The 25,624-nt window shown below is 46.3% G+C and overlaps 1 protein-coding gene and 1 non-coding gene across 2 annotated transcripts; both read left to right on the top strand.

Moving 5' to 3' along the window:
- Positions 1-210: 210 nt before the first annotated feature.
- Positions 211-23,254, top strand: sema3h (sema domain, immunoglobulin domain (Ig), short basic domain, secreted, (semaphorin) 3H). Its single transcript, XM_036533301.1, has 17 exons — positions 211-523; positions 4,897-5,051; positions 8,345-8,407; positions 8,972-9,091; positions 11,745-11,838; positions 12,048-12,167; positions 12,290-12,435; positions 12,719-12,833; positions 15,396-15,465; positions 15,894-16,038; positions 16,862-17,081; positions 17,503-17,591; positions 18,774-18,815; positions 19,408-19,565; positions 19,883-19,944; positions 20,130-20,272; positions 21,037-23,254. The coding sequence occupies exons 1-17, from the start codon at positions 412-414 to the stop codon at positions 21,487-21,489; spliced, it is 2,307 nt and encodes a 768-aa protein (XP_036389194.1). The 5' UTR covers positions 211-411; the 3' UTR covers positions 21,490-23,254.
- On the top strand, positions 3,602-3,675 carry trnan-guu. The gene has a single exon. It is a non-coding gene; the product is annotated as a tRNA-Asn (tRNA).
- Positions 23,255-25,624: the final 2,370 nt, after the last annotated feature.

The following is a 25,624-nucleotide window of genomic DNA, read 5'->3' as shown; positions in this document are numbered from 1 at the left end:
CGCAAGAGAGAGAGGGAGAGAGACAGAGAGAAGGAGTGTGTATGGGGCGGGCTCTGTGATTTGGGATTTCTGCTCCTCTCTCTCTCTCTCAAGTGGAGCGTCACAGAAATCCACCTCATAGCCCGAGAGAAAGAGAGAGAGAGAGACATCAGATCAGGAGAGGAGAGAGCTGGAGAAAAGGGAAAGAGAAGACAGAGGAGACATCAAAAGAGAAGAGCAGACAGGAGGGAGCTGAGAACTGGAGGGAAGAGGAGAGGAGAGAGAGATCGGAGCACAGGACCGGTGGCCGTGTGTGAGGAACCCCCCCGTGGAGGAGGAGGAGGAGAACAGTGTGAACACACAGAGAGTGCGGGCAGTGCTGCTGCCCTCCGGGGTGTCGGGGACCACAGGGGCTCGGGAATTTTGTGGTGTATGCTGGCGGCCATGTGGACGCTGGGACTTCTGCTCCTGCTGGCCCATCTGGAGGGCGGTCTGACGGGAGCCTGGAGAGCCTCACAGCCACGCCTGCAGTTCAGCCACAAAGGTAGGAGCTCACCTGCCCAGCGGGGGCGTACCTGCGCACCCTCTCTCTCCCCCGTCTTCTCTCTCCTCGCTCCTCGTTCCCTTCCTTTGTGCCCCCCCCCCCCCCCCATCTCTCCTTCCCCCTCCTCAGACAGTCGGCAGCTCAGTAATGCTGATGTATCAGCTCTGTATGATCTGGCTCCTTAATTCCAACACTAAGCCAGGGAGCCGCCACCAAGACTGACGGTGTTATGGGGCACAGTCTCAGTGCGGTCCTGTAGAGAAGAGAGGTGTGTGTGTGTGTGTGTGAGTGTGTGTGTGAGTGTCTGTGTGTGTGTAAAAATATGTATGTAAGTTATCACTGATTTTATTCCTTGCTTGTAATGTATGTTTAATAGTATTTGTCATTTTACAATATTTTCTTTAATGTAGCTGTAAAGGTATGGACATATATACGTGTACATTTTTCATAATTTTTTCCTGATTTTTACATGAGCTTTCAAAAGTATATACAAATGGATGTCCTGAACAATTTAACGCATTTGCTCTTTATTGAAATGTTCATTATTTTTCAAATCAAACTGTGGACGCATCTTCTTAATTGATTTTTTTATGCCTCCATTCCCTAGAATGCACTGTGAAGCAGGTTGTCTCTTCTTCCTATTAAAATGCTAAAACAGATATTAATACCAAATTTCACACAACATGCTACAGAACAGCTAAGGAGAGAAAAATATCAAACCTTTTAAAGGTTTCAGTGAATTAAGAACAATTCTTAAAGGATGACAAAAAACAGTGACAGAAACATAATTCTCAGATATAAATTTTTCCCTTATTCCCCTTTATGCAACCATGTTTGGAATCACCAACTGTTCATTTGGCTCATCTCACCATAACAGCTTTTGTGGATTTACAGGAATAGCAAAGCAAGGCAAGTGTAATCCTCTGATACACTTGTGTGCAACAGGAAAGTATTTTTCAAACCATGCATTACAACAGGGCACCACAGTGATGTGGGTGTCAGGTGTCCCATCATCTAAACAGCTGGTCAGGATCAAACCCAGGCCATAGGGCTCAGCCAGCACTCAAGAGGACCACCTTGCTGACTGAGCCACTTGGAACTTGATTTTGCAAGAGGGTCAATAAAGCGAGACAGCATGAAGCTGGTTTAAGAACCCAACGAAGCCTTTCAAATTAGCTTGTGTGCTTTCCTATTAAAAGAGAAAAAGTGGTTTTAAATGTGCACACCTACTACTGTGAAAGTAAGTGTAAGATCCTTAGTGAAGCTCACTTGGCTCCGTAGCGGCAGCAGTCTCTCAGGTTCGGGAATCCTCGGGTCTTTGGGCGCTCGGCATGTGTGGTCGAAGGTGGGAGAGACACCTGCAGGGCTGGTCAAGGCTCTTTCTTCTCTTTTTTTGATGGCAATATGCATCAGCATCGACACGTTGGGCTTGAGAATAGACCATCCTGACGAATGGGTCCTCAGATGTGATTTTAAAGCAGTGATTTAGGGAGGATCTTTGATATACGGAGGCTGCAGGGTGAGAGTGCTCTCTTGTTTTTGGCTATCTCTGGACTGCAGGCCACACTGGCAGATCTAGGTGCTCCTTTTGGCTCCCGCTGAATAACCGCGCCAGCCGTATATTCTGGTGACTGTCCTTTTTGTTCTTTAAAGGCAAGTGAAAACAATTTTAAATCAATCCTGACATGGACAGGAGCCCAGTGCAGCCATCCCGGGACGGGGGTAACGTGCGGCCTCTTTTTGTACGTGAGGAAGTGCACGCGTGCGTTTGTTTAGGAGGGTGTGTTTTTGAGAAGCTGTGTGTGTGTGTGGGTGCACGTAAGGTAGCTTGAATGAGTGTGTGTGTTTGCACATATTTCAGTGTATGTATGTAAACTGATGATTGTCCTGAGTCCACTCTTTCAGGAGAGGGGTATTTTTGAACTTCAAGCACTCATTTTTTATTGACTGTGTTAAACTGCAGGTGCAGGTTGTGCTCTTTTAAGAAGGGTGTTGGTCCATTTATTATTATTAGCACTGTATCAGCTATGAAACAAAAAGACATATTCAAGGGTGCTCTTGTTTGCAAAAAGAAATTGTTTATTTGGTTATCAAACCTCTACCTGCTTCTTCAGTTTCACCTTGGGGATCTATGTCCCTGTGCGAAGTGGGCCTCGTATGACCAGCTCTGGCCTAGAGGGGGCACTGCCACTTTTGGATGAATGCCTCTATTTGAGGTATGCGACAGATTTAATTATGATTTATGGTCATATTTATGTGTGTCAAAGGCCAAGCAGACCTAATGTCCGCGTGTGACTGGCTGACTGCCGAGGGAATCCAGGCACAACGTGAGCACATGCACAGACATGTATATGTATACAAGGTGTTTGTGTGCACAAAAGCGTGTGTTTGTTTTATGTAGGGCGAGTATTTGTGGATCTGTTTCTCAGACTGCCCCAGACCTTCCTCACTAATTGAGCAGCTGAAATGGCTGAAGTGATAACCTCATTTCCACAGGAAGTGTGTTTGGTTCTTCCAGCGGCGTTCCAAACTGAGTCATCCCCTGGGAACCAGCTACCCTGCCACACAACATGCACCACTCAATGAAGGGGCACTTTGCCTGACTCCCTACTCTAACCACATACACACACAAACACAAACACAGACACACACACACACACACACGCAGTGCGTGCGCATGGTGAGTGCAACTTTTCTTTAAAACTCTGTGTTTGTGTGTGTCCTTCTGCTGGGCCGCCCTCCCCTCCTGATTCAGGAATGCCGTTAGCTGTATCACACGCCACACATTTGCTCTAAGTTAATCACATATGCGCACATCAATGGCACCTCATGACTGTGGTAATCTAATGTTCACTGAACTCTGCTGGTTTTGGAGCTAAAAATACGCCTCTTTCTCACCCGGACCCAGCTGGTGCCAGGCAGCTGAGGCCAACCGACAAAGGGGCACAGGCCCCTGCCCGAGGCTCACCCTAAAATGCTCAGGATACCGATAGAGGGGTGAGACCACACAACTTCTATCATGTTGGAGGATCTGCTGGTGATAGTGTTCTGTGTCTGCGTGTGTGAGTGTGTTGTCTTGTCTCTGTGGTGCAATCGGTTAGCGCGTTCGGCTGTTAACCGAAAGGTTGGTGGTTCGAGCCCACCCAGGGACGTCCCATTTTGGGATGGCAAGGAACTTAACCCACAATTGCCTCAGAAAATATCCAACTGTATAAATTGATAACATTGTTAAAGGAAATACTGCAACCAATGTAAGTTTCTGTGGATAAGAGTGTCTGATAAATGTAAAAAAAATGTGTATGTGTGTTTTTCTTAGTTTCTATGTGAATGTTAGTACGTGTGCATGTGGCCGTGATGAATTTAAACAAGTCCCAATGAGATTTAAGTCCTCTTTCAAAAGTGTACAATGTTATTTCATGAAAAATCACATGTAATGTAATCATGGATTGCTGAATAGACTGTTTGGTTACGTGAGACATTTTATCAGGTCATTTAGTGAAAACATTCCAATGATACTATATAATCTATTTACAGCTGTTTATGATGTATGTTCCAATGTTCCAGCAATGTGGGACAGGTAAGACATGTAGTAGAGGGTAAGAGATTGGATCAATTACACTAGAATATTATGCTGAATTAGAATTTCAGTCAAATAGAATGTTGACTGACACATATACATGTGTGCCTACATGTACACACGCACACACACACACACACACACACAAACACAAGAGCGTAGATATGTTCTTATGTTTGTATTTGAGCATCTTTATAAAAGCCATGAAATTTATGATTGCTGTGATTGATTTTTATGTTTTTTGTTTGCTGTTCACTGTGCCTTCCCTTTACTTTTGCATCGGGAAGGCCGATGGTCCTGCCTTTCCTGTTGCTACATATCCTTCACGCAGAAGCTCCAATGAGACATAAGTCATACCCTCCTGTTCTCTGATTGGCTTGCTCATCAAAAGCTGTCAGGTGACGGCCGACCAAATCTCTGCGAGTGGAATCAGAGGAGACGTCTGTTCACGCCTAACTCTCCTAGCAGTCCAGGCAGATTTTCTCAGTCATGTACAGATCGCCCTCCCCGCCTGCGCTGGCCGTAGGGACGGAGGCAGTGGCAGAATATAATTTTAGAGTATGAAAATGTGGGTGAAGCCGCAGATGGTGTCAGCCTTCGCATTCTGCTGCTGCTGTCCGTCACTGAGGAGGAGAATATCCCCCATTGTCTCACCCCCCCCCCCCCCCTTCTTTTTCCTTCCAATTCAGTGATTCCTCTCCGGCATTCCTTGGCAGCGACGGGTTATCACGCACAGCAGATATATCCATGCCCAATATGAATATTAATAAGCCCCCCGTCATCTGTCTCGTCCCAGAGCTGGTGCGGAACGGGAGGCTGCTGGCCCTGCCTCTCTCTGCGGGGGAGCTCTACGCTCTGCTCCCGGACGAAGACTCCCGCCGCCTCTACGGCGCCATGAAGGACCACCTGCTGGTCACCAGCCTGGATGACATCACGCAAAGGCCGCGCCAGGTGAGGCTGCCGGGGGGTCCGCACTCACACGCTGGCACGATCTCCCCACCGTTTGCGCCCAAGCTGAAATGCGGTTATTGCAATTATTGGAGCAGAATCAGTGTCACTACAGCACCACATTGCTTCAGAGATGTAGTGCACTGTAATACCACAAAGCTGAAGGAACAGAATCACCGAAAAACCATGTAACTGGTTATAACCATATAACAATGATTTTAATGAGGGAAAGAAGCCAGTCTTGAGAAAAATAGATTAACACCCAGCCTCATTCATTTTTTATACAAATTCAAACAACATGTTTGTATGAATTACATGCCAATTCATGCAATGTTAAAACATGAAAGAGTACATGCACAGTATGCAGTCATTAATTAACAGCAATGCGATTCACAAAACATTGAAATTACACAAACGAAAATCCGCATGACTGTTTAAAAAATCATTACGATTTCAAAGCAACTGTAATCATTCAGCACGGTAATTAATTAACTCAGAACTGAAGCAGCCTTCTTCCCCAGCGGTGGTGTCTCGCTCAGTGACCCAAACGCACGATGCGCTTGCACACAGAGAACACGCTGTACGCGCAGACGCTGAACCCTGGGGTTCTGCGTTATTAGACTGCAGTTGCACAGACATAAAGCCGAGAAGTTAACACTGTAACACTTTAAACATTAAAACAGTCACACTTGGAAATGACAGAGGAGGATTCTGAACGATAGGAATGATAAACTGCTCACTCAGGCTGTGACAGCTGTTACACACTGGATTAGATACGGGGGCTGTCTGACACTTGATAAGTTATTCTGTGACACACGGCCTTGTGCAAACGAACCTCGTGTGCATTCAGAGACTTGAGAGGGAGACAGACAGGCAGAGGGAAAATAATACTGATAATAAAAGCCAAAGATAGAGAGAGAGGATCAAGGAGAGGGAGGGGATGAAGGCAAGGAGGAGAGTGTGTGTGCGATGGGGGGGGGGGTTCGAGAGTAAAAGCAGAGGAGGAAGGGAGAGGGGGAAGAGCCGAGGCAGATCCTAGATAAGCCCTCCCCTCAGTGGCTGCAGTAATTGGGCTCAAATTGGTGGAAATGAGTGTAATGAGGGAGCTGGACCCCCACTGCAATAACGAGCAATCCCTTCTCACCCTCCAATTCTCCTGCCCTCTTGCCTTCTCCTTCCTTCCCCTGTCTGACGCCCCCCTCCTCTATTTTGCTCTCCCCTTCACTTCTTCATGTCCGCCTCTCACCCCCCCCCCCCCCCCCCTGCTGTTTGCCTAAAAGTGATGCTAACAGATCTCTGAGCGGGTGAACCATGGGGCAGAATTCAGATGAGCTATGGATTAGCGATCAGATTGGGGAGGCTGCCGCACGCAGGACAGGGGTACAGGAATAGACTGCGGATTTGGATGACTCCTCACCGCTCGGCAGCCTAATTACTGAGGCTCTCCTTTCATTATCTTCCCACCCCAACCACCGCCTCGCATTCCTGGCCTTTGAGTCTCTCATCAGCAACCCACATCACACGGCGCAACTTCGCCTCTCGCTGCCCGTCTCCCTCCCTCTCTCCCCTGGCTCACTGTGACTCCTTCCCTCTCTCTTTCTCTCACCTCCTTCTCCCTCTCTCCCGCTGTCCTCTCCTGATCCCTGCTTGCTTTCTCCATCTCTCTCACGTCCCTTACCTTTTCTCACCATCTAGTACTCTCCTCGTGTGATATCGACAACAAATGCCAAAAGTGGTCAAATATAGAGGCGCATGTCGGCTATCCATCACCATGTAGTTTGGAAACATGTTTCAGTGTGTGGTGTGGTCAGTGCGGATCAAATTTCATTCTGCTCAGACCATTGTTTGTTATTTTAAACCTAATTTGCATGTTATGGATAAACAGTGCAAGTTGATTGGTTTATGGTGGATGCTTTGTTGGCGGTAGAAACAATCTGTGAATATGTGTTGAAGTGGAGATTTCAATGACCCAATTATTGAATGTCCCATACAGATATGCCAAATGTACAAGTGGCAGATGCTATTTAAGTGTTTTTTTAAGAAATCCAGGATGCTGGAAAATCCAGCATGGTGCTCTTTGTAAGTGTGACAGCCACACCATATGACCTATGGGTACAGCACACAATAAGAGTGCAACCCAGAAAGTATAGCCCTGAAGTATCCCCGCCACGTTTGTTAAGAGTATTCACTACAAACCACTGACCTTTGTGGTTTCATGGTCATTCTTCTGAAGTGACAGAAAAGTAAAAGGAAGACGTATGAAAATCTTAACAAAAACTACCAGGGCTCCAGCATCTTTGGCCCATGATTGTAATATATCAGCAGTTACAACAAAAACTTCCATAGGGGAAGTATTATTGGATGAAATGATATTGTATCCACAGTTGTTAATGAGGGCAACAGTGACAGTAACAATTAACCTATGCAATGAATCACAAGGAGCGGATTCTTCTGGGAGCTGATTAACTGAAGAGGCATGCTGTGTTCATGCCCCCCCCCCTCCCCCCCGGTTTGATTCTCAGATTGCCTGCTTCCTCTCTGCTTCCTCGTTATCGTTATCAGTTATTTCCTCCCAGTGTGACATCGTGAGAGATGAGAGAGAACTGCTCGTTCCTTACTGATGGAATGAGGTGTCTGGCACTGTTACGGGCAGCAGTGTGGCATAGGGGCAGGGAGCAGAGCTCAAAACTGAAAGGTTGCTGGTTTGATTTCCTGCTGGAGCACTTGCCTCAGTAAATCTCCAGCTGTATAAATGGATAAAATTGTACCCTATGTAAGTCGCTCTGGACAAGAATGTCTGCTAAATGACAGTAATGTAATGGTAGAGAAGCAGTGTCACTTTCCACTTGCCTCTGCCTTTTGAAGCCTCATATATTAAAGTGGAAAATCGTTACCCAAACTCATATCTGTCCTAAAACCGCACTGTGGATTGAGTCTTTAAGACTGAACCACTAAATCAGCACTGCTCTGTAAGCTGAATTGTGATTGGTTAGGTCAGTATTATAAGTTTTAAATTACAACCAGTGTTCCATGTTTTTTTAGAAAAGTAATTCTGAATAATAACTTTTAGTTGAGCTGGCACTTTGTGTTTAAATGATATTTTCAGCTTGCACAGCACTCTTCTGTTGAAACTGCTCATACCTCTTAAACCACTCGAGACAAGGGGCGTTGGCACATATAATTAGTGCTGACAGTTATATGAGCACATCTATGTGTCTGTGTGTGATGTATGTATATGTATCTATGTGTTTATGTTTAATGTGTGTGAGTTTTACCTGCTAATGTTCTTGTTTCAGCTCTATTGGCCAGCCAACCCAGACCAGATCCAACAGTGTCTGATGGCTGGGAAGGATCCTGAGGTAAGTGAATATGGGTGTGCTCCCACCGCCCACACAGATTCTCTCTCTCTCTCTCTCTCTCTCTCTCTCTCACACACACACACACACACACACACACGCACATACATACACACGCACACACACACACACACACACACACGCGCGTGCGCGCTCACACACACACACACACACACACACAGATGAAGTACTGTCTAATAACAGGCGTGAGATAACTTCTGTTTATTTTCTGCATAGGTGAACATTTTTTCTCTTAAGATGCCTGCAACCAAACATGTCAACTCATTGAGCAGCACTTTCCCCTCCAACAGTTGTATCATAATATGTCATTGTTGCTAGGCACTGAATAAGGAAGGAGGATATCCCAAAGTGGACATTTTAAAAATCCTGCCTTCCACCCTGCCCGTGCTATTCACAGATGCACCATTCATTGACGTCAGAATATGCCCTCAATGAGAAGGCAGTGAAAGGGATGGGAGAGAGGGGGTGGTTCTGAATTCAGCCTGGGACACACCACCAGTGAGAAACTGTGTCATGAATGTGTGTTAACTTCTTGTCTCGTTACAGTGGGAATGTGCTAACTTCCTGCGGGTGCTGGAACCCTATAACCACACCCACCTGTACGTCTGCGGGACAGGAGCCTTCAACCCCCGCTGTGCGTTCATCCCTACCACCATCTTCACGAGGGTACGCTCCTTCCCCTGTACTCTTACACAATCACCTGCCGTCAGTACACAGTGATAGCAGACAGGTGCAGTCTCGGGACATCACACCGCTGCACGATCTTCAGATTGACTCCAAGTCTCAAGCAGTCTGAGATCCGATCTAATTTTTTTTTTTAATTCAGTCCACCGTGAGAAATTTCCATCCTACTATAGTAGGTGAAACCTTGGGGTAAAGGCAAGGGCGTCATTTTGGATATGAACGGTAGGGACATGTCCCTGCCAATATTTGAGCGAACTCGTTCGCATTATCTTTGGAGTGAAGTCATATTACATAATTCCAATGTCCCCTCGGTTGTTGTGTCCCTACCAATGTTGAGACCAAAACTACGCCCTTGGGTAAAGGTATTTAAGGTAAAAGTATTTCATCACAACAGTATTACGTTAAAAACCCTAATGACTTCAGTATTCAGCGTAACGTGTATTTAAGGGAAGTGGACGCGATTAAAAAATAAACACAGAAAATGACGGAGCTTGGTTAATGTTCGGTCATGCAAGCAGATGTTGATAAACATAAGTCAACAAATGCAGCTGCTAAAATACAATGCGCTCTGTTTAGTCTCAAAGACGTTGAGCTGTCTATTTTAAGCGAATCGTCGCAGGAAAATCTCAGAAAGCTCAACCAAAACCCCAGGGGTTTTCCGGAGACGCGCTGAAAAACAGTAGGTAAAACGAAGAGTAAAAATCTCCAGGGAAAGGCGAGTAAACTTTCCCAACTGGCGGATTCACACGGGAATACACTTAGCGAGGCGGATAAAAAAGCGCAGACCATACTTTTGGGGACAGGAAAACTAGCACAGAATGCACGACACCGCATTTCATCATGAGCACGCTCCTCACGGCCGCACACAGTGCGCCGGCTTCAAGCGACGGCTCAATCCGAGAGCACTCCCCGTGCGTCTCCTCTGTGGTCTGAGTGGCTTTGTCTGTGATAAGCCCACAAAGCCCTCAGGCGGATGAACAGAGACAGAGAGGACGTGGAGCTTTGAACGGCGAGCGCCGCCGCAGATTGCATTTCACACTCTTTGCCTTTTTCTTAAAGAGATTGTGGCTAATACCCAATTAATGTGAGTCCCCGGGGGAAAGGGATCAGCCGAATGAACCCGGTATATAAAGTGTGCATGACACACCAATTTGAGAATAGAGGGAGGGGGCCAGGAAGGGAGAGAAAAAGGAGCACTAAATGTTCGCGTTACTGTTGCATACACTGCAGTTTTAGTGCACTCTGAACAATTATTTTATTGCGTTGTTGCGCGCTTTCATTTCATGCCATTGAAGTTGCCTTGAACTGTTGAGATGAGTTGAGGACTTAGAGAGAGAGAGAGAGAGAAATGGAATGACACTATATTAGTCTGGAGGTGGGGATAGGGATGTAGGAATATTTACAGCTTTTGGGGATAACTTAATCTGTATTACAATTGTTAGTTATTAACACGAATATTGTTCATTTTTAATTAAAAACTATTTTTACTTTAATTTTAAATTAATTCATGTAAACAACATGTCCATGCCTGTAAATTACGGGAAACGGGAGAGAAAGGAATGTAGAAAGCAAGTTTCCCAAATTTCTGTTAGCCCCTGAGAAAACAATTAACAACGGTGTATAAATGATTTCAGTAGCATGATTATTTCTCACATGGTTCATATGGCTCACATGGTTCACTATTACTTGCTATTGTTATTGCTAAGAGTATTATTAATCATGTTATTGCTGTAATCCGAAAATGTTATGTTTTTACAGTTACATTATATTAGTTTACTCTTATGACCACCTACAATCGCATTTACGACATAATTTGCTGTCTGTTATTGATAACTGCTATCTGCTTCCGTTGCTATGCAATGTCAACGTGCTTTGAAAATGAAAAGAACAGAGAAAGAAAAAGAGAGTGGGGGAAAAAAGAGGGATGTGGGGACTTTTCTGGGCTTACTCATCATACGTGTTTGTTTTATGCTAATTGTGTTGGTTAGTGGTAGTCATATATGCAGGTATGTATCTAGTCCCTGGGCTCTCCTGTTCTCTCCATAAATATCTTTGTGTGTATTTTCTGAAACAATAAGACATTGGTCAGAACCCACAGCATGACTGACAGGAATGGTCTGATGGTAAGACAGTGTTTTTACTGCCCCAAACTGAGGTCTGCAACAGACGTCTGCCTGAGTGATCTCTTTCTGTCCTGTGTGGAGTAGGAGTTAAGGTTTTCCGTTGGAAATTCGGGGAAGGAACCTTTGAGTCTGTGTCTTATGTTTTTTGTTCCATTTGAGTAAAACATAGAACCCACATGTCCCTGCTAGTCATTAAAAATGACCTTTTGAAATCAGCTGTTTTATTTCATATACTGCTGTGTGTTCATCTGTCTGTGTCTGTGTGTCTGGTTTCTAACCCATCTGTCTGTCACTCTCTGTCTTCATATGCATGTATATATAGTGTGCCTGAGAGTATGTGTGTGTATATGTATGCATTTTTTTCTTGTGTCTGTGTGTGTCTTTTGTGACTAAATATATGAATGTGTTTATATGTGTGTCTTCTCTTTATGACGTGTCCATAAATGGATTAAATGTGTGTGTGTGTGTATCCTCTCTGATGTGTCTGTCTGATCTGTGTCTTCGTCCCGCAGGGTGAAAGGCCGGTGCTGTTGCATGAACAGACAGAGTGTGGGAAGGGGAAGTGTCCGTTTGACCCCCACCAGAGGACAGCCACAGCCATCATTGGTAAGACAGCAGTGTGTGCATAACGTGTACGTGTGTGTGTGTATATAGTGTCTGTATACAGTATTCTGTATGGGTACAATGTGACAGTTTTTACACTAATGACTGTGTGTGTGTGCGCGCGCGCATGTGTGTGCATGTGTGTGTGCGTGTGTGTGTGTGTGTGTGTGTGCGCGCATGTACCTGCGTCCTCCATCCCCTCTGTGTTGCAGATGGGGAGCTGTATGCTGGAATCTCCTCTGACTTCATGAGTCGGGACTCAGCCATTTTCCGCAGCCTGGGTACCCGTCACGTCATCCGCACTGAGCAGTACGACTCCACCTGGCTGCAAGGTGAGGAACTGCGTCGCCACATTCCCCTTCTGCATCCACTGGAGTCTCACTATCCTACAAAATTAAGATATTTTGTTCTCTCTTGCTGTCTCTGGCCCCTTCCTGATTAATCTTCCTCATAGATGCTCAGTTTGTGAAGGTGGCCTCAGTGTCTGAGAGTGACAATCCAGCAGATGACAAGGTGTACATATTCTTCACTGAGCATGCTCAGGAGGCAGAAGGGGCTGCTGGGAAGGTGATATACTCCAGGGTGGCACGTGTCTGCAAGGTACCTGTACCCCCGCACACCTCCCCTTCTCACATACACCCATCCTTCTGGTCCTCTCTTCACCCATCTGTCCCCTTCTCCACCCACCCACACTCCTTCACCTTTACTCATATCCAGCTCATAACAGTCATGTAAATGCGATGGGAGCGTCAGGGAGGGAGAGAGAGCGTGTGTGTGTGTGTGTGTGAGGGAGAGAGAGTGTGTGTGTGTGTGTGTGAGGGAGAGAGAGCATGTCTGGGTGTGTATCTGTGTAACAGTACCGAGTGTTTTCTCTGTGCTGTAGAATGACATCGGAGGCCAGCGCAGTCTGGTGAATAAGTGGAGCACCTTCCTGAAGGCCCGCATGGTGTGCTCCATCCCTGGAGCGGATGGCCTTCACACTCATTTCGACCAGCTGCGTGAGTATCTGCCCAAACTGCCGCACCAACCCCGCCCGTGCGCGTCACCAATTATCACCTGCATCTTACTGGTCATTACTGGACACCACAGTGGCAGCGCCAGAATTTACAGGTTAAAATGCAAGCTGATGAGTGACCGCTGGAAACTGGCACCTGAGTGTCAAAACTGAGAAGGTTGCAAAACTGTTGTGGTGCCAGTGAGCGAGCAAGCCAGGGACAGTAAGTGATGAGAGAAACTCCCATGGGGGAGAGAGAGGCCAGAGCAAAGATCGCAGGTTGTGTGTGACTGTTGTCTGTCTGTGTTTATTGTTTATTTCTGGGGCTCACTCTGTCAGCACTTGTTATGGGGCATGGTGTATCAGAGAATGATGGGATCGTGGCATCGGGAGATGACTGGTTCTACGGTGAGACAGGGCTCGCCTGTTATCTCATCTGTCTCTGTAAACAGTAGTAGCAGACGCTCTAAACATTCCCTCCCCACCGAGCTGGTGCGAACGAGGTGGAAGGCAGGGCGACCGAGAGAGAGAATAAACATTATTTCACAACCTGGCAGGAACAATCTTGCTGAAAAGATGTCATCTGCACAAGAATGCAGCTGAAGGTGTGTTTACTCCTCGCTCGGTGGACCAGAAACACTGTATCCCATGATCCCCTGCAGGCCCCTGCTGTGAAGGAGGGCCAGTCAGAGCGTTCTCATTGGTTCTGCCGTATGAATGGTATCATGAGGTACAGCTCAGTCTGTTGGAGTGGGGAAGAGGAGAGTGAATTTTAGTGTGGAAAATGACATCGCTGGAATTTAGGACTCCTGTGAATCTTCCTTTGGCTTCCCGTCCGAGAGGGTCATGCCACAGGAGTAGTGGTAGGGTAGGCGAGTCTCACAGTTCAGACATGTTCAGACACACAGTTCAGATATCGCTGTGCCTGGACTGCTGGACAGTGAGGAATTGGAATGTCTTCAGGATGTTGCTGGAATGTTTTTTGGGAAGGGGGGGGTGATTGCGGTTTCAGACAGAACCCTCATCCCAGCTCCGAGAACACCCAGTTCCTGATGCGGGAGAAGGGATAAGATGGGGAGAGATATAGGTGGGGGGGGGAGCAGGTGAGACAAAGATATCTCCCTCCAGGGGGAACAGATCCTTTTGTTCATGGAGATGGAAACAGCCAGACCCCCTGAGGGAGAGGGTAAAGCTAGAGGAGGGGAGAGAGAAAGATAATTGAAAGGAGAACTGGAGCAGAATAGGATACCAAGAGAGGGAAGAGACGAGTGCAGGAAAGAATAAGAGGGGGAACAAAGAAATAGCAGTGAGTGGAGAGGATGAGAGGAGTGTAGCAGAGAGAGATGAGAGATGAACAGGGGATTGAGTGGAAGGAGAAAGGCGCAGACATTTTTTTTTTTTTTTTTTTGCGCCCAGAACCCTTGACGTGCAGGGCATCGTGTAGCTCCGTCAGGACTTGGTGGCGGAGATGAGATTAGATCCTGCTGACTCCCAGGGCGATCTCATCACGGCCACCTGAGGCAGGAGAAACGGGGGGTGGGGGAGGGGAGCGCGTGTGAGAGCGCCGTTCCGCCCCATTGTGCCCCAAACCACAACAACCCCTCAGTACGCACGTCCCCTCCATGCCTGCGGCGGGACGGGGAGATAGAGCGTACAGCACAAGTGGGGGGGGGGGGGGGGGGTGTGTTTCGGGCTGGGTCCAGAGCGTTGGGTCGAGATGCCCGATTGGGAGGGGGGTGCGTGGTGGGAGGTGGTTATTGTTTTCGGTGTGACAGCGTGGCGGGAAAGGAGCCTGTCGCCGTGGGAGGGGAGCGAATCTGTTCCTGAAACAGACGTGGTAAAGGGATTGGTCATGGAGGCTTGCTGCTTGTAGGGTCTGCCCATGCTGGGACATGATATTACTGCCCAGTTTTCATTAGGCATTCTCCAGTCATCCGTGCAGCTGGGAAAGGCACATTAAAAAGGCAGAGATATCTCTGACACACGCAGCTAGCGCAGCCCCTCACTGCTTCATATGCAGGAATGCTCCGCCTGCCATGCTTAAAGGCTCAGGCCTCTCATATCCACACACACTCTCTACACAGGAAGAGCTTTCAGACATAGAAAAGAGAGATGGAGACATGCATGCTCACACACACATGCAAGCACACAGACATGCACACACACACACACATACACACACACACGCACACACCACACATGCATACACATACACACGCACACACACACCCGTGCATGCGCGCACACATACACACGCACATGCACACACACACACACATGCACGCGCACAAACACACCACACATGCATACACATACACACGCACACACATACACACGCACGTGCACACACACACACACACACACACACACACACACACACATGCACACATGCACACGCGCACACACACACCACACATGCACACACATACACATGCACACACACACCCGTGCATGTGCACACACATACACACACGCACACCCACACATGAGCACACACACACGTGCATGCACACACACTACACCATGGGATGAAGCTGCTCACTGTGTTTTCACATCTCCTTCCTAGAGGACATCTTCATCCTGCACGGGAAAGACAAGACAAACCCCCTGATCTACGGCCTCTTCACCACAGCCAGGTGAGCATTCGGAGGGGGCTCGGGCCTCCCAGGTGCAGACCCATACACTGTGTGGCCAAAAAACAGGCCAGATAAAGCTGACAAACACTGCCAAGCAACGGAAGTGTGACAGCCTTCACTGAGCTGTGAAAGATACAAAAAGCAATCTCGTCTCTGATGCAGAACGCAGTGGAAAATACAACTTGCAGCATGCAGTAAAGCAAATCATAACATATCGTATTTCGTCATAACCTGAAATAACATGGTGGAACTAAGAATTCAGCCGGTAATGCAAATCGGTCAGTTAACACGGATCAGTGGTCAGGGATCATGACCACAATCCTGGAGCTCACCTGCTGAACGGGCCAAGCCTCATCCCAGCAAGAGAGAAGGACGGGCAGGATCCGCTGATGACTCACTGTGGCCGACTGCCCCGCTCTCTCCCGCAGCGACGTGCTCAACGGCTCGGCCGTGTGCGTGTACCGGATGCAGGACGTGGTCAGGGCCTTCAAGGGCCACTTCTCACACAAGGAGGGGCCACAGTACAAGTGGGCGGAGTTCACGGGGAGGGTACCCTTCCCCAGACCGGGCACGGTGAGTGACCCTCACTACTCCAGCGATGCCTGAAATCACTACACACACATTCACACACATATATAAATACATACAAACACACACACACATACACAGGCACACATATAGATACAAACACACACACACACTTACATACACCCACACACATACACTCACACATACACATACATGTGCTTCCTTACAAACACACAGACACACCCACGCACACAGGTCCCCCGCTACTGTGATGTGCCTGAGCTCATACCCCACTAACCCAGTCCACATACACAGATCATTCCACCCCTCCGTATCACTCAGGACTAGATGCATAGTTGATGAAATACATTCAAAAATTTGAGTACGGCAAAGATTGTGGTTGTATAATCTGTTTTTCTTCATATAAATCGTTCATATTCCTCATTTTGAAAATTGTTTACTTGGTAACCATGGAAAGCCACAGCGAGAGGAGTGAGTGATGAGACCTAAAATTAGCCAAATCAAAGAGGGAGCTGTGGTTTGTGCTCGCGGCAGGCATTACGAGTCCATAAAAGTTCCAAAAAAAGTAGCTGTGCGTGTTGTGCAGACTGCCAGTGTACAATCAATTGATTCATCCGCTTTTATGCTTCCTCCCTTGAGTGTAATGAGACTGTAGGGTTACGCTCTTTGAAGTACTGTACTTTGTCATGTTAGGTAGGCAGCTGGAGAACTTTCACCTCTTGAACCCAAAATCACTCTTTGAAGCTTCAAATCTCACTCATTAAGGTGAATTGCCCCTCATGCGCTCTGAATGTGCTGTAACTGAAGAAAGGAGTGATGAAATTGCCTGCTCACTGTCGCCCTCCAGTGTCCAAGCAGCACATATGGCAGCTACCGTTCCACCCGCGAGTATCCCGATGATGTCATCTTCTTCAGCCGGACCCACCCGCTGATGATGGAGGCGGTGTACCCCATTGGAGAGCGCCCTCTTCTGGTGAGGGTGGGAGTGCAGTACAAATTCACCCGACTGCTGGTGGACCGTGTCGAGGCTGTGGACGGCCAGTACGATGTCATGTTCATCGGCACAGGTTAGTGCACTCACCGGGGAGCTTACCTCAGGGCTGGTGTGCTGGACACAAGTACTGTAGGATGCTTATCCAGCAATCAACAAGTGTGTTTGAGTGAGTGTATGTATATATGTGTTTGTGTGATTGTTGTATGTGTCAATGACTGAGTATGTGGGGGTAAGTAAATGTTTGAGTGTGTCTGTGTGTGTTTGTTTGAGTGTTGTATCTGTGAGTGTATGTGTCAGTGTTGCATGCGCAGGTGTATGTATGAGTTGGTGAGTAGGTGGGCGTAAGTGAACATGTGTGTGCGTCTGTATGTGTTTGTGTGTGTGTTGGATCTGTGAGGGTACGTGTCAGTGGGTGATTTTGAGTGAGTAAGTGAGTGTGTGTAAGTGAGTGTATGTGCACAGAATAGCTTTATTAGAATAGCTCTCTCCTGCAGACTCAGGGCTGGTGCTGAAGTCCATCCACCTCCCGAAACAGCCAGGCCACACCCACGAAGTCACTCTGGAACAGCTGCAGGTCTTTAAGGTACAACATGTGGCCCTTTTTTGTCTCGGTTGGTTTTCTCTCAAATTATGCCCATGTGAGAAAACATTTCCATGTGCAGAGTGTTACACTGGCCAGCACAGAAACCCTCTAATCAGAGGGGCAATATCCCAGCCAGCACGTCTTGCATGTGATTGCATTTGTTGCAACACAGGCATTTATTTTCTCTGGACATAACTTTACAGTTGCCACAAACTCCCTCTCTGCTTTCAGTTCTCGGTTTCAGTTGAAGAGACTAACTAAAATTCTCCCCTCTCTCTCTGTCTCTTTCACTAACTACTGAGCTACTGAGTATTTTCTTGAATCTATTGTATTAGATTTCATCGACCAGTGGATTATGTTTGGGAAGATTATCTTTCTTGACCTAAGCCACAGACTACTTGCCACTGGCACAGTACAAAGGCATTTTGTTTTCTATTGAGCTGTGTTTGTGAAGTTTATCCTGCCAAAGTAGGGGTAATGTGGCATAAGCAGAATACTTGAGCAGCTACTATGTGTAGACTGAGATTTCGTAGGCTTAATCAACCATCCTAGTTTTGGGAGAGGGGAAATTATACAACATTGTTACACAATTATAAAAGGAGATCATCTGACAATGAACTAAATTTGTTTTGTTCACTATAGCTAAGATGCTAACTTCCTCTTTTTTGTCTTATTTTGAACAAAGGGTTCAACAGCTGTGACCAGTGGTACTGGTTGAAACAATCTTACCTAATGGGTAGAAACTGTCAGACCATAAATATAAATCTAGGCCAGGGGCCTTTTGTATGCATTTTTATGAATTGTCTTGTCTCTTTTGGGAAATTCTTTTCAACAGAAGGCCACTCAAAGACTTAGGTTGCTGCTGGAGGTAGTGGCCAGTAGTCCTCTACTACCTTCAGAGGGAGGTAGTACAGAACCGATCACCCAAGTGCAGTAATAGGGACCCTGCATGCATGTGTCATTTCTGTACTGTTCTTTGAGTAGGCTTTTTCTCATCCACCTTAGGTCCCCTTCATGGCCCGCTTTCGTGTGCCTGTGTGTGTCTCTTTATCTCAGTTCCTCAGCGAATCACAGCCCAGATGCATGTCTGCAGTCTCACAGCAGATAAACCCTCACTGCTGCGTCTGTCCCCGTAAACATCTGATTAAGCTCTGCTCTCTCTCTCTCTCTGTTCCCTCTCAGGGAAGGTCAGCCATCACCGCCATGACTCTGTCTAAGAAAAGGGTAAGAGAAGCTACACAAGCTGCCGCCCCCCCCCCCCCCATCACCACGGCAACAACAAAACAGAGAGATCGCTCACACACATTCATCACGGAAGTGATTCTAACACGCATTAAATGCCAAGGTCATTCTAACACAGGCAAAACAGAAAAGGGACTCTAACACACAATGTGATCTGAGTAGACTTGAAATACAGAAGCCAAAGTAACACTTCAAAGAAGTCATTCACACACATACAGCACGCATTTAAAACGAGTTTTTTTTTCTGTGTGTGTAGCAGTGGAAGCGTTTGACTCTAACGCTCTGTGTTTGTCAGTTAGTTTATTAGTTTATTTAGCAGGGAACATGCACAACACATTAGTTGTTCCAGATTTAGCGATGACGCTAATTAGCACCTGCAGTCCCTGGGAAGGAAGCACATTAAAACATTAAAATAGATTACAAGCAGGAAGCATAACATAGCAACAGAGCCTAGCACTGTGTGTGTGTGTGTGTGTGTGTATGTACTAGTGGCAGCATTTGACCCTAACTCTGTCTGTGTGTGTGTAACAGTGGCAGCGTTTGACCCTAACGCCCTGTATTTGTCTGTCTGTAGCAGTGGCTGTATGTGGGCTCCGGGGAGGGCGTGGCCCAGCTGGCTCTGTTCCAGTGTGAGCTTTACGGACAGGCCTGCGCTGAGTGCTGCCTCGCCCGCGACCCATACTGCACCTGGGATGGCCACGCCTGCAGCCCCTTCATCCCCATCGCACGCAGGTCAGACAGGACACTCACACACACCCATACACACACACACATGCACATGCATGTGCACACACACACACTCACACACACCCATACACACACACATGCACATGCATGTGCACACACACACACTCGCACACACCCATACACACACACACTCACACACACCCATACACACACACACACCCATACACACAGACACACCCATACACACAGACACACACTCATATGTGCACGCACACACACACACACACACACACGCATTTGCTCATTAACGTTGAACTCATACACACAGTGCATCTCATCCCCCTGGTTCTGCCTCTTTGCAGGAGGAACACAAGGCAAGTTGGTGATGCTGGTGACCCACTGACGCAGTGTGTGAGACAAGGAGGTACGCCACGTCACCTATCAATCACTGTCAATCACTGTCAATCACTCCATTAGGAACAAAAGGGGTGTCAGAAGCCAAAGTATTTTTCTTAAATTTTCTTCCAATAATAAATAAACCTGAGAACAGATAAATTGATTAATGTGTGTACGTGTCTCTGACTGTCTGTGTGTATGTGTGTGCTACAGCTGGTCTGCAGGTCGAGGCAGAGGAGAGGGTGATGGTGGTTGCCGAGGGAAACAGCACATACCTGGAGTGTCTGCCCAAGTCTCAACACGCTGCTGTTACCTGGTTCAGAGAGGACGGAGGGGACAGTCACAAACTGCACGAGGTATGCACACGTACACACTGATACACACACACGTACGCCCACCCACACACATACACACTTACGCCCTCCCACATAAACATGCACACACACACGCACACACACATTTAAGCACACACGTACGTCCACCCACACACATACACACTTACACCCTCCCACATAAACGTGCACACACAGACACACACACACACGTACGCCATCCCACATAAACATGCACACATGCACACACGCATTGACACACACACTTATACACACACGTACGTCCACCCACACACATACACACTTACACCCTCCCACATAAACGTGCACACACAGACACACACACACACGTACGCCATGCCACATAAACATGCACACATGCACACACGCATTGACACACACACATGTATGCCCACCCGCATATGCGCATACACTTATGCCCTCCCATATAAACATGCACACATGCACGCACGCACTGACACACACTCATGCACACACTGACATTCACTCACACACCTGCACACAGTGACACACACATACACACGTACACCCATCCACACACACACTTATGCCTACCCACACACACTTACACCTACCCACACCAACACTCCACATATGACTCACCCCCACACATTTGTACTCCCACATGCCTCACATTCCTCATCCCACACACTTATGCCTGCCCACCCAACCACCCCCACACACACACACACACACACACAACCCACCTACATACATTTGTACTCCCACACACACTCTCATACACTGCTGCTGGCTGTCTATTCCAGGTGACGTCAGGGGAGCAGCTGATTGTTATAGACAGGGGTGTCCTGATTCGGAGGGCAGAGACCTGGCACTCGGGCGTGTACCACTGCCAGCTGGAGGAGCACGGCTTCCGCTGGACAGCCGTGACAGTGCAGCTGAGCGTGATCAGCTCCAGGGGACCCAACCAATGGAATCAGCCCAGCCCCGCCCACTCCGCCCAGGCCTCCTATCAGGGTGCGATGGAGCAGTACTGTCAGCAGCTGGGCCGGCGTCGCCATAGGAGCAGGAACCGCAAGAAAGGGGACACGGCTGAAGCGGAGAGTGAGAGGCAAGGGGGAGAGGGAGGAGGAGGAGGAGGAGGAGGAAGAAGAGGAGGTGGAGGAGGAGGAGGTGGAGCAGGAGGAAGAGGAGGAGGAGGGAGAAAAAGCAGGAGCAAACCTCAGCCCCCAGCCATAAGGTCCCCACGCAGCGTCTAGACACAAAAAACGCATGCTCAAACACAGCTCCGATTACACACACCCACACAGCACATCTCACACACATGGAGTGGGGACAGGGCACACTCTGACTTGCCTCTGTGGAGCAGAAAGATGGACTGGATCTGAATTTGTAAAGGAGTGCATTAGCATGTGATTTTCTGGAGGAGGAGCGTCACACCACAGAGTCAGAAGGACAGCTGGACTATCTGGGGACATGTTGAAATGATGGTTAATGTGTCCAAAGGACTCGGGACATGCTGAAATGACGGTCGATGTATCTGAAGGACTGGGGGTGTGTCTGTGGTGTGTCTGTGGTGTGTCTCAAGTGAAGAGCTGAGTGGGAATTAAAAATAAAAGGTGGGGGAGTACCGGGATCACATGGGGCATATTTGAAGAAGTCTGTAGGTAAATCTTAAAATAAGCATGTACGAGGATAATTTTCTTTCAATATGAGACCATTTTTCGTGGGACAGCTATTTTCTGAACTCAGTATTTTTCCTCATTTGGAAATTATTGTTAAATAGGCTTGTCAGGATTAGTTTTTTCTTGTCACATGTCAATTAATGCTGATTTCACAAAACCTCAACAAGCTACCTAAAAACAGTCCATTTGATAAGCGTAAAAATATACTGAAGGTTAGAGTGAACACTGTACTTCAAATGTCTCGAAGTTCCAGTGGTGTTTAGCTTTGACATATGCTAATGCAAAAGGTTGACTGGGCCAACCTATTATAACATAAATACTGATGAACATCAAACATACACCTATACTAAGAAAAAATGTTGATTTTACCCATCAGATCTAATGAGAAAAATCTAACCTTGGCAGGCCTAATGTACATCCTTATTTTAAACTGTGTATTTATTATTTTAACTTTAACTAGGAAATGAATCTTTACATTTATTTTATGTAGAGTCTGCCCTAAATCTAAATTAAGATGCTTATTGATGACACTGTAATTCACCCAGAGTCCTTTCATGGAAAACAGAGTCCTGAGTGTGGGGACTGGGGCTGGGGAAAGGGCCAGGTTTGTAGGAGGGTTGGGGTGCTATATTTGGGGTAGGGGTAAGGGTGTCTTTGCGTTGGGGCAGTGTATGGTGTGGTATGGTATGGACTGAGGGTAGTTTGTACAGCTGAGTAAATATGAAACTTGATGTGCATTCTTGCATATCTGTTTCTGAGGGCTTATGAAAGATGTATATAGTGTATTTATATATTCATCTACAATCCTACGAAAACTCTTCAACTTATAATGCCAATCTGTTCCAGTTTGTAGTTGAGTGGAAGCATATTTAGTTAAAAAATATATATTGTTTCAAAGGCACAGTCTGTATTTCCTCATACCCCAGTACACACTAATTGGTATACTGAGCTTAGTAAGTGCTCAGTGGGTATTGAGCTCATGCAAGTGTCCCTCCCTGGCTGCAGGTTTACTAGCAGGCGGCATGAATGCTCTTCGTTTGCAGCTTTGGGGGAAAAAAAAGTGAAGGAAAGAAATAAAACGCACAAAGTTGGTCTGAGAACAAAGGCAGTTTGGCAGAAATGGTATCCTTTGATGCTATACTATAATATGCTTCTTATTGTTTCAAAGAGAATCTGTCAGGGGAAATCTGTATCGTCAAGAAGAAAGTATAAAAGTGCAAAAAAAGTTGAATATGGTTGGATTTTTCCTTTACCACATGTAAGAAGACCCAGCGCATGTGTGGAGTCATGGTGTTGTTTAATCAAATGCATGCTGCTGTCTCCAGATCAAAAGCCCCCCCCCCCCCCCCCCCCGTTCCCTCCATTCTGTCTGACAAAAGATGACACGGCATCCTTCAGGGGATGACAGTAATACATTTTTAAAAGTCTCAATAAATAATTTAATATTTATATCTTTTTACCATGACTTTCGGTAGTTGATACAAAAATTAAGAGTGCTTATGTATTTAATTTTATGCTATGTATTTTCTTTCAAAATGTTGTTTGTGTCTAACGTTTGTTTTTCTAAAGTGATTTTGCAAAGGAAATAAAATGTTTTCAATTAATTTCTCTCTCTTCTTCAGCCTCAAAACACACTTATTCATACTTCAGAATCTGTGTCCCATCTGTGAGATTTCTGGTCCATGCTGGTGTTATTTTGTAATTTGTGGTCAATACCAGATATTTTTCAGTTTTAAAAGTCACTCACAGTGCTTTCTCAGGACTGTTTCTTTGTCTCCTTCTCTATGGTCTATTAATTGCAAAATATTACTGTATAAAGATAAAATCTACCCAAGGTGAAGTGATTCGTGAAATCTGCCTTTTTTTTTTGATGAACATAATAGTGGCACTACTACTCCTGCCTTGAATCTAGTGTCCACATTCCACTCCCCTTTTTTAGCAAAAACCTAAATTACCTAAATTAAGAGAACACCCAGGACCTTTGATGTCAAAGAAGGGTGTCAACAGGTACTGATCTGAGCTACAGACAGTACAATGAAGCCTAATATTTTGCCTGTCTTTACACTGAATATCCTGTATGCCAGCTCTGGTATAACCAGGCCCCCCATGCATGCCTTCTAGGTCAGTAAAAGGTTAGCCTGCCTCTCATTTGCTCTGAGCTGAAATACCTCCGTTGCCTCTAAGGCTCATATTTTAGCCCATAACATGCCATGTCTTCGAAATCTTTATTCATGTTTGTCATGAATTGACTTATGAATTGAATTGACATTTCCATTCCATTTCTGACCCCGCTTGTTTGGTTCACTAATTCAGAAGGCCACTTTGACATTATCTCCTCCAGTATTAGACTATCATGAACTTCCATTTATCAAAATCTTCCTGGGCAGCCCTGAACCTGAAACTAGCATTAACTTTGGCTCTGGCTATCATTAATGACAGGTTTTGGCTGCACTGACAACAGTCGTGCTCCTTGAACGGTTAATGACTTGTCTCAGAAAAGTATAGAATGTGAAACTAAATAAGAAAAGTATGCGATGAGAATAGACATAACATTGTATGGGACGCAAAAGCAACATTTATGAGCACGTTGTCAGTATATGTATATAGTATCACTCTGCACTCTAAGAAGCTTGGATAAAAATATTTGTACTGCTACTGCTACAACTAATAATAATAATAAATAATTCTCCATTACAGTATGTACGTCACGATCCACGGCTAGGTAGCTGCATATGCTGGAGATCTCATTGACTTTTTCCTAATAAGTTGCTCTGTATTTCGTTTCGTAAAAGGCGTGTAATAAATAATTTTCATTGTACAGTAAGTAAAACGGAACTATGTTGTAGCTGCGGCTGTTGTAGTGCGGGAGGCTGAAGAGGTCGGACTCAGTCTCTTGGAAAACTTCATCCCCAGGAAGCTCTCCAGTGGTGAGTGTTTACGTTGCCAGGTAGCTAGTAAGCTACCAAAAGTACATGAATTTGGAAGCCATCTCCATATATTTGACCTTTCTGCACGTACGTAAAGTTACTCAGTTTATTCGTGTACGGTTAGTAATTATTGGCCACTGAGTCTTAGAAGTCTACTAACAGTAAACAACTTTAAATTTTGAGGCCTGGTAAGATAGCCTACTGTTAGCTAGCTAGCTGTGTGTAGCGATTGCAGCCCCGGTCTCCGATTGCGTGACAGTTTCTCTTGCGCCTCTGACTAAAATAAGGAAGTGGAAGAATATTGTCGACAGACACCTCGGCTTCGAGCTGTAGCTTTAGAGACTACGTTAGCTAACGTTAGATCTCTAGCCAGCTGTCATGTTATGAAAATGAAGTGACTATGTGATCCCTATCTAGCTAAGTAGCCAGTTTTGTCGTGCATTCTCGGAGTTAATGATGTTTTCGGGCTTGAACGATGGTTGTCGGTTATTAATTTAGCCCGGGAAGTACACTGTTTTCAGTGACTTAATATACACATGCAAAATTTGATATGATTAAATATTTATAACATTAGGTGAACGGCGACTCGTGTTATCCAGGGAATTAGCCATAGCTAGCTAACTTAACTGTCTCAGCCAGCGTCGGGATTAAGGTCTGTGCTCTGCGTCTCCTTATGAAATAGCGAGTTGTATGGTGTGATGACGACATTTGTGTATTTGTTATGTAGGCAGAGAAAGACTGTGGGGCTGTGCGCCAGACGGTCACGGAGAGAAAGGTATGAT

The sequence above is a fragment of the Megalops cyprinoides genome, chromosome 7, assembly GCF_013368585.1.
Source record: "Megalops cyprinoides isolate fMegCyp1 chromosome 7, fMegCyp1.pri, whole genome shotgun sequence".
NCBI lineage: Eukaryota > Metazoa > Chordata > Actinopteri > Elopiformes > Megalopidae > Megalops > Megalops cyprinoides.
Note: the sequence above shows the minus strand (reverse complement) of the source record. Positions and strands in the feature narration are given on the sequence as shown.

What these genes read in the sequence shown, in the direction of transcription:
- sema3h (XM_036533301.1), top strand. Translation starts at nt 412, where the DNA reads ATGCTGGCGGCCATGTGGACGCTGGGACTTCTGCTCCTGCTGGCCCAT. An exon ending in TGGCTGGGAAGGATCCTGAG is followed by an intron (nt 8,408 to 8,971) that starts GTAAGTGAATAT and finishes GTCTCGTTACAG; the next exon opens with TGGGAATGTGCTAACTTCCT. An exon ending in CCTTCCCCAGACCGGGCACG is followed by an intron (nt 16,039 to 16,861) that starts GTGAGTGACCCT and finishes GTCGCCCTCCAG; the next exon opens with TGTCCAAGCAGCACATATGG.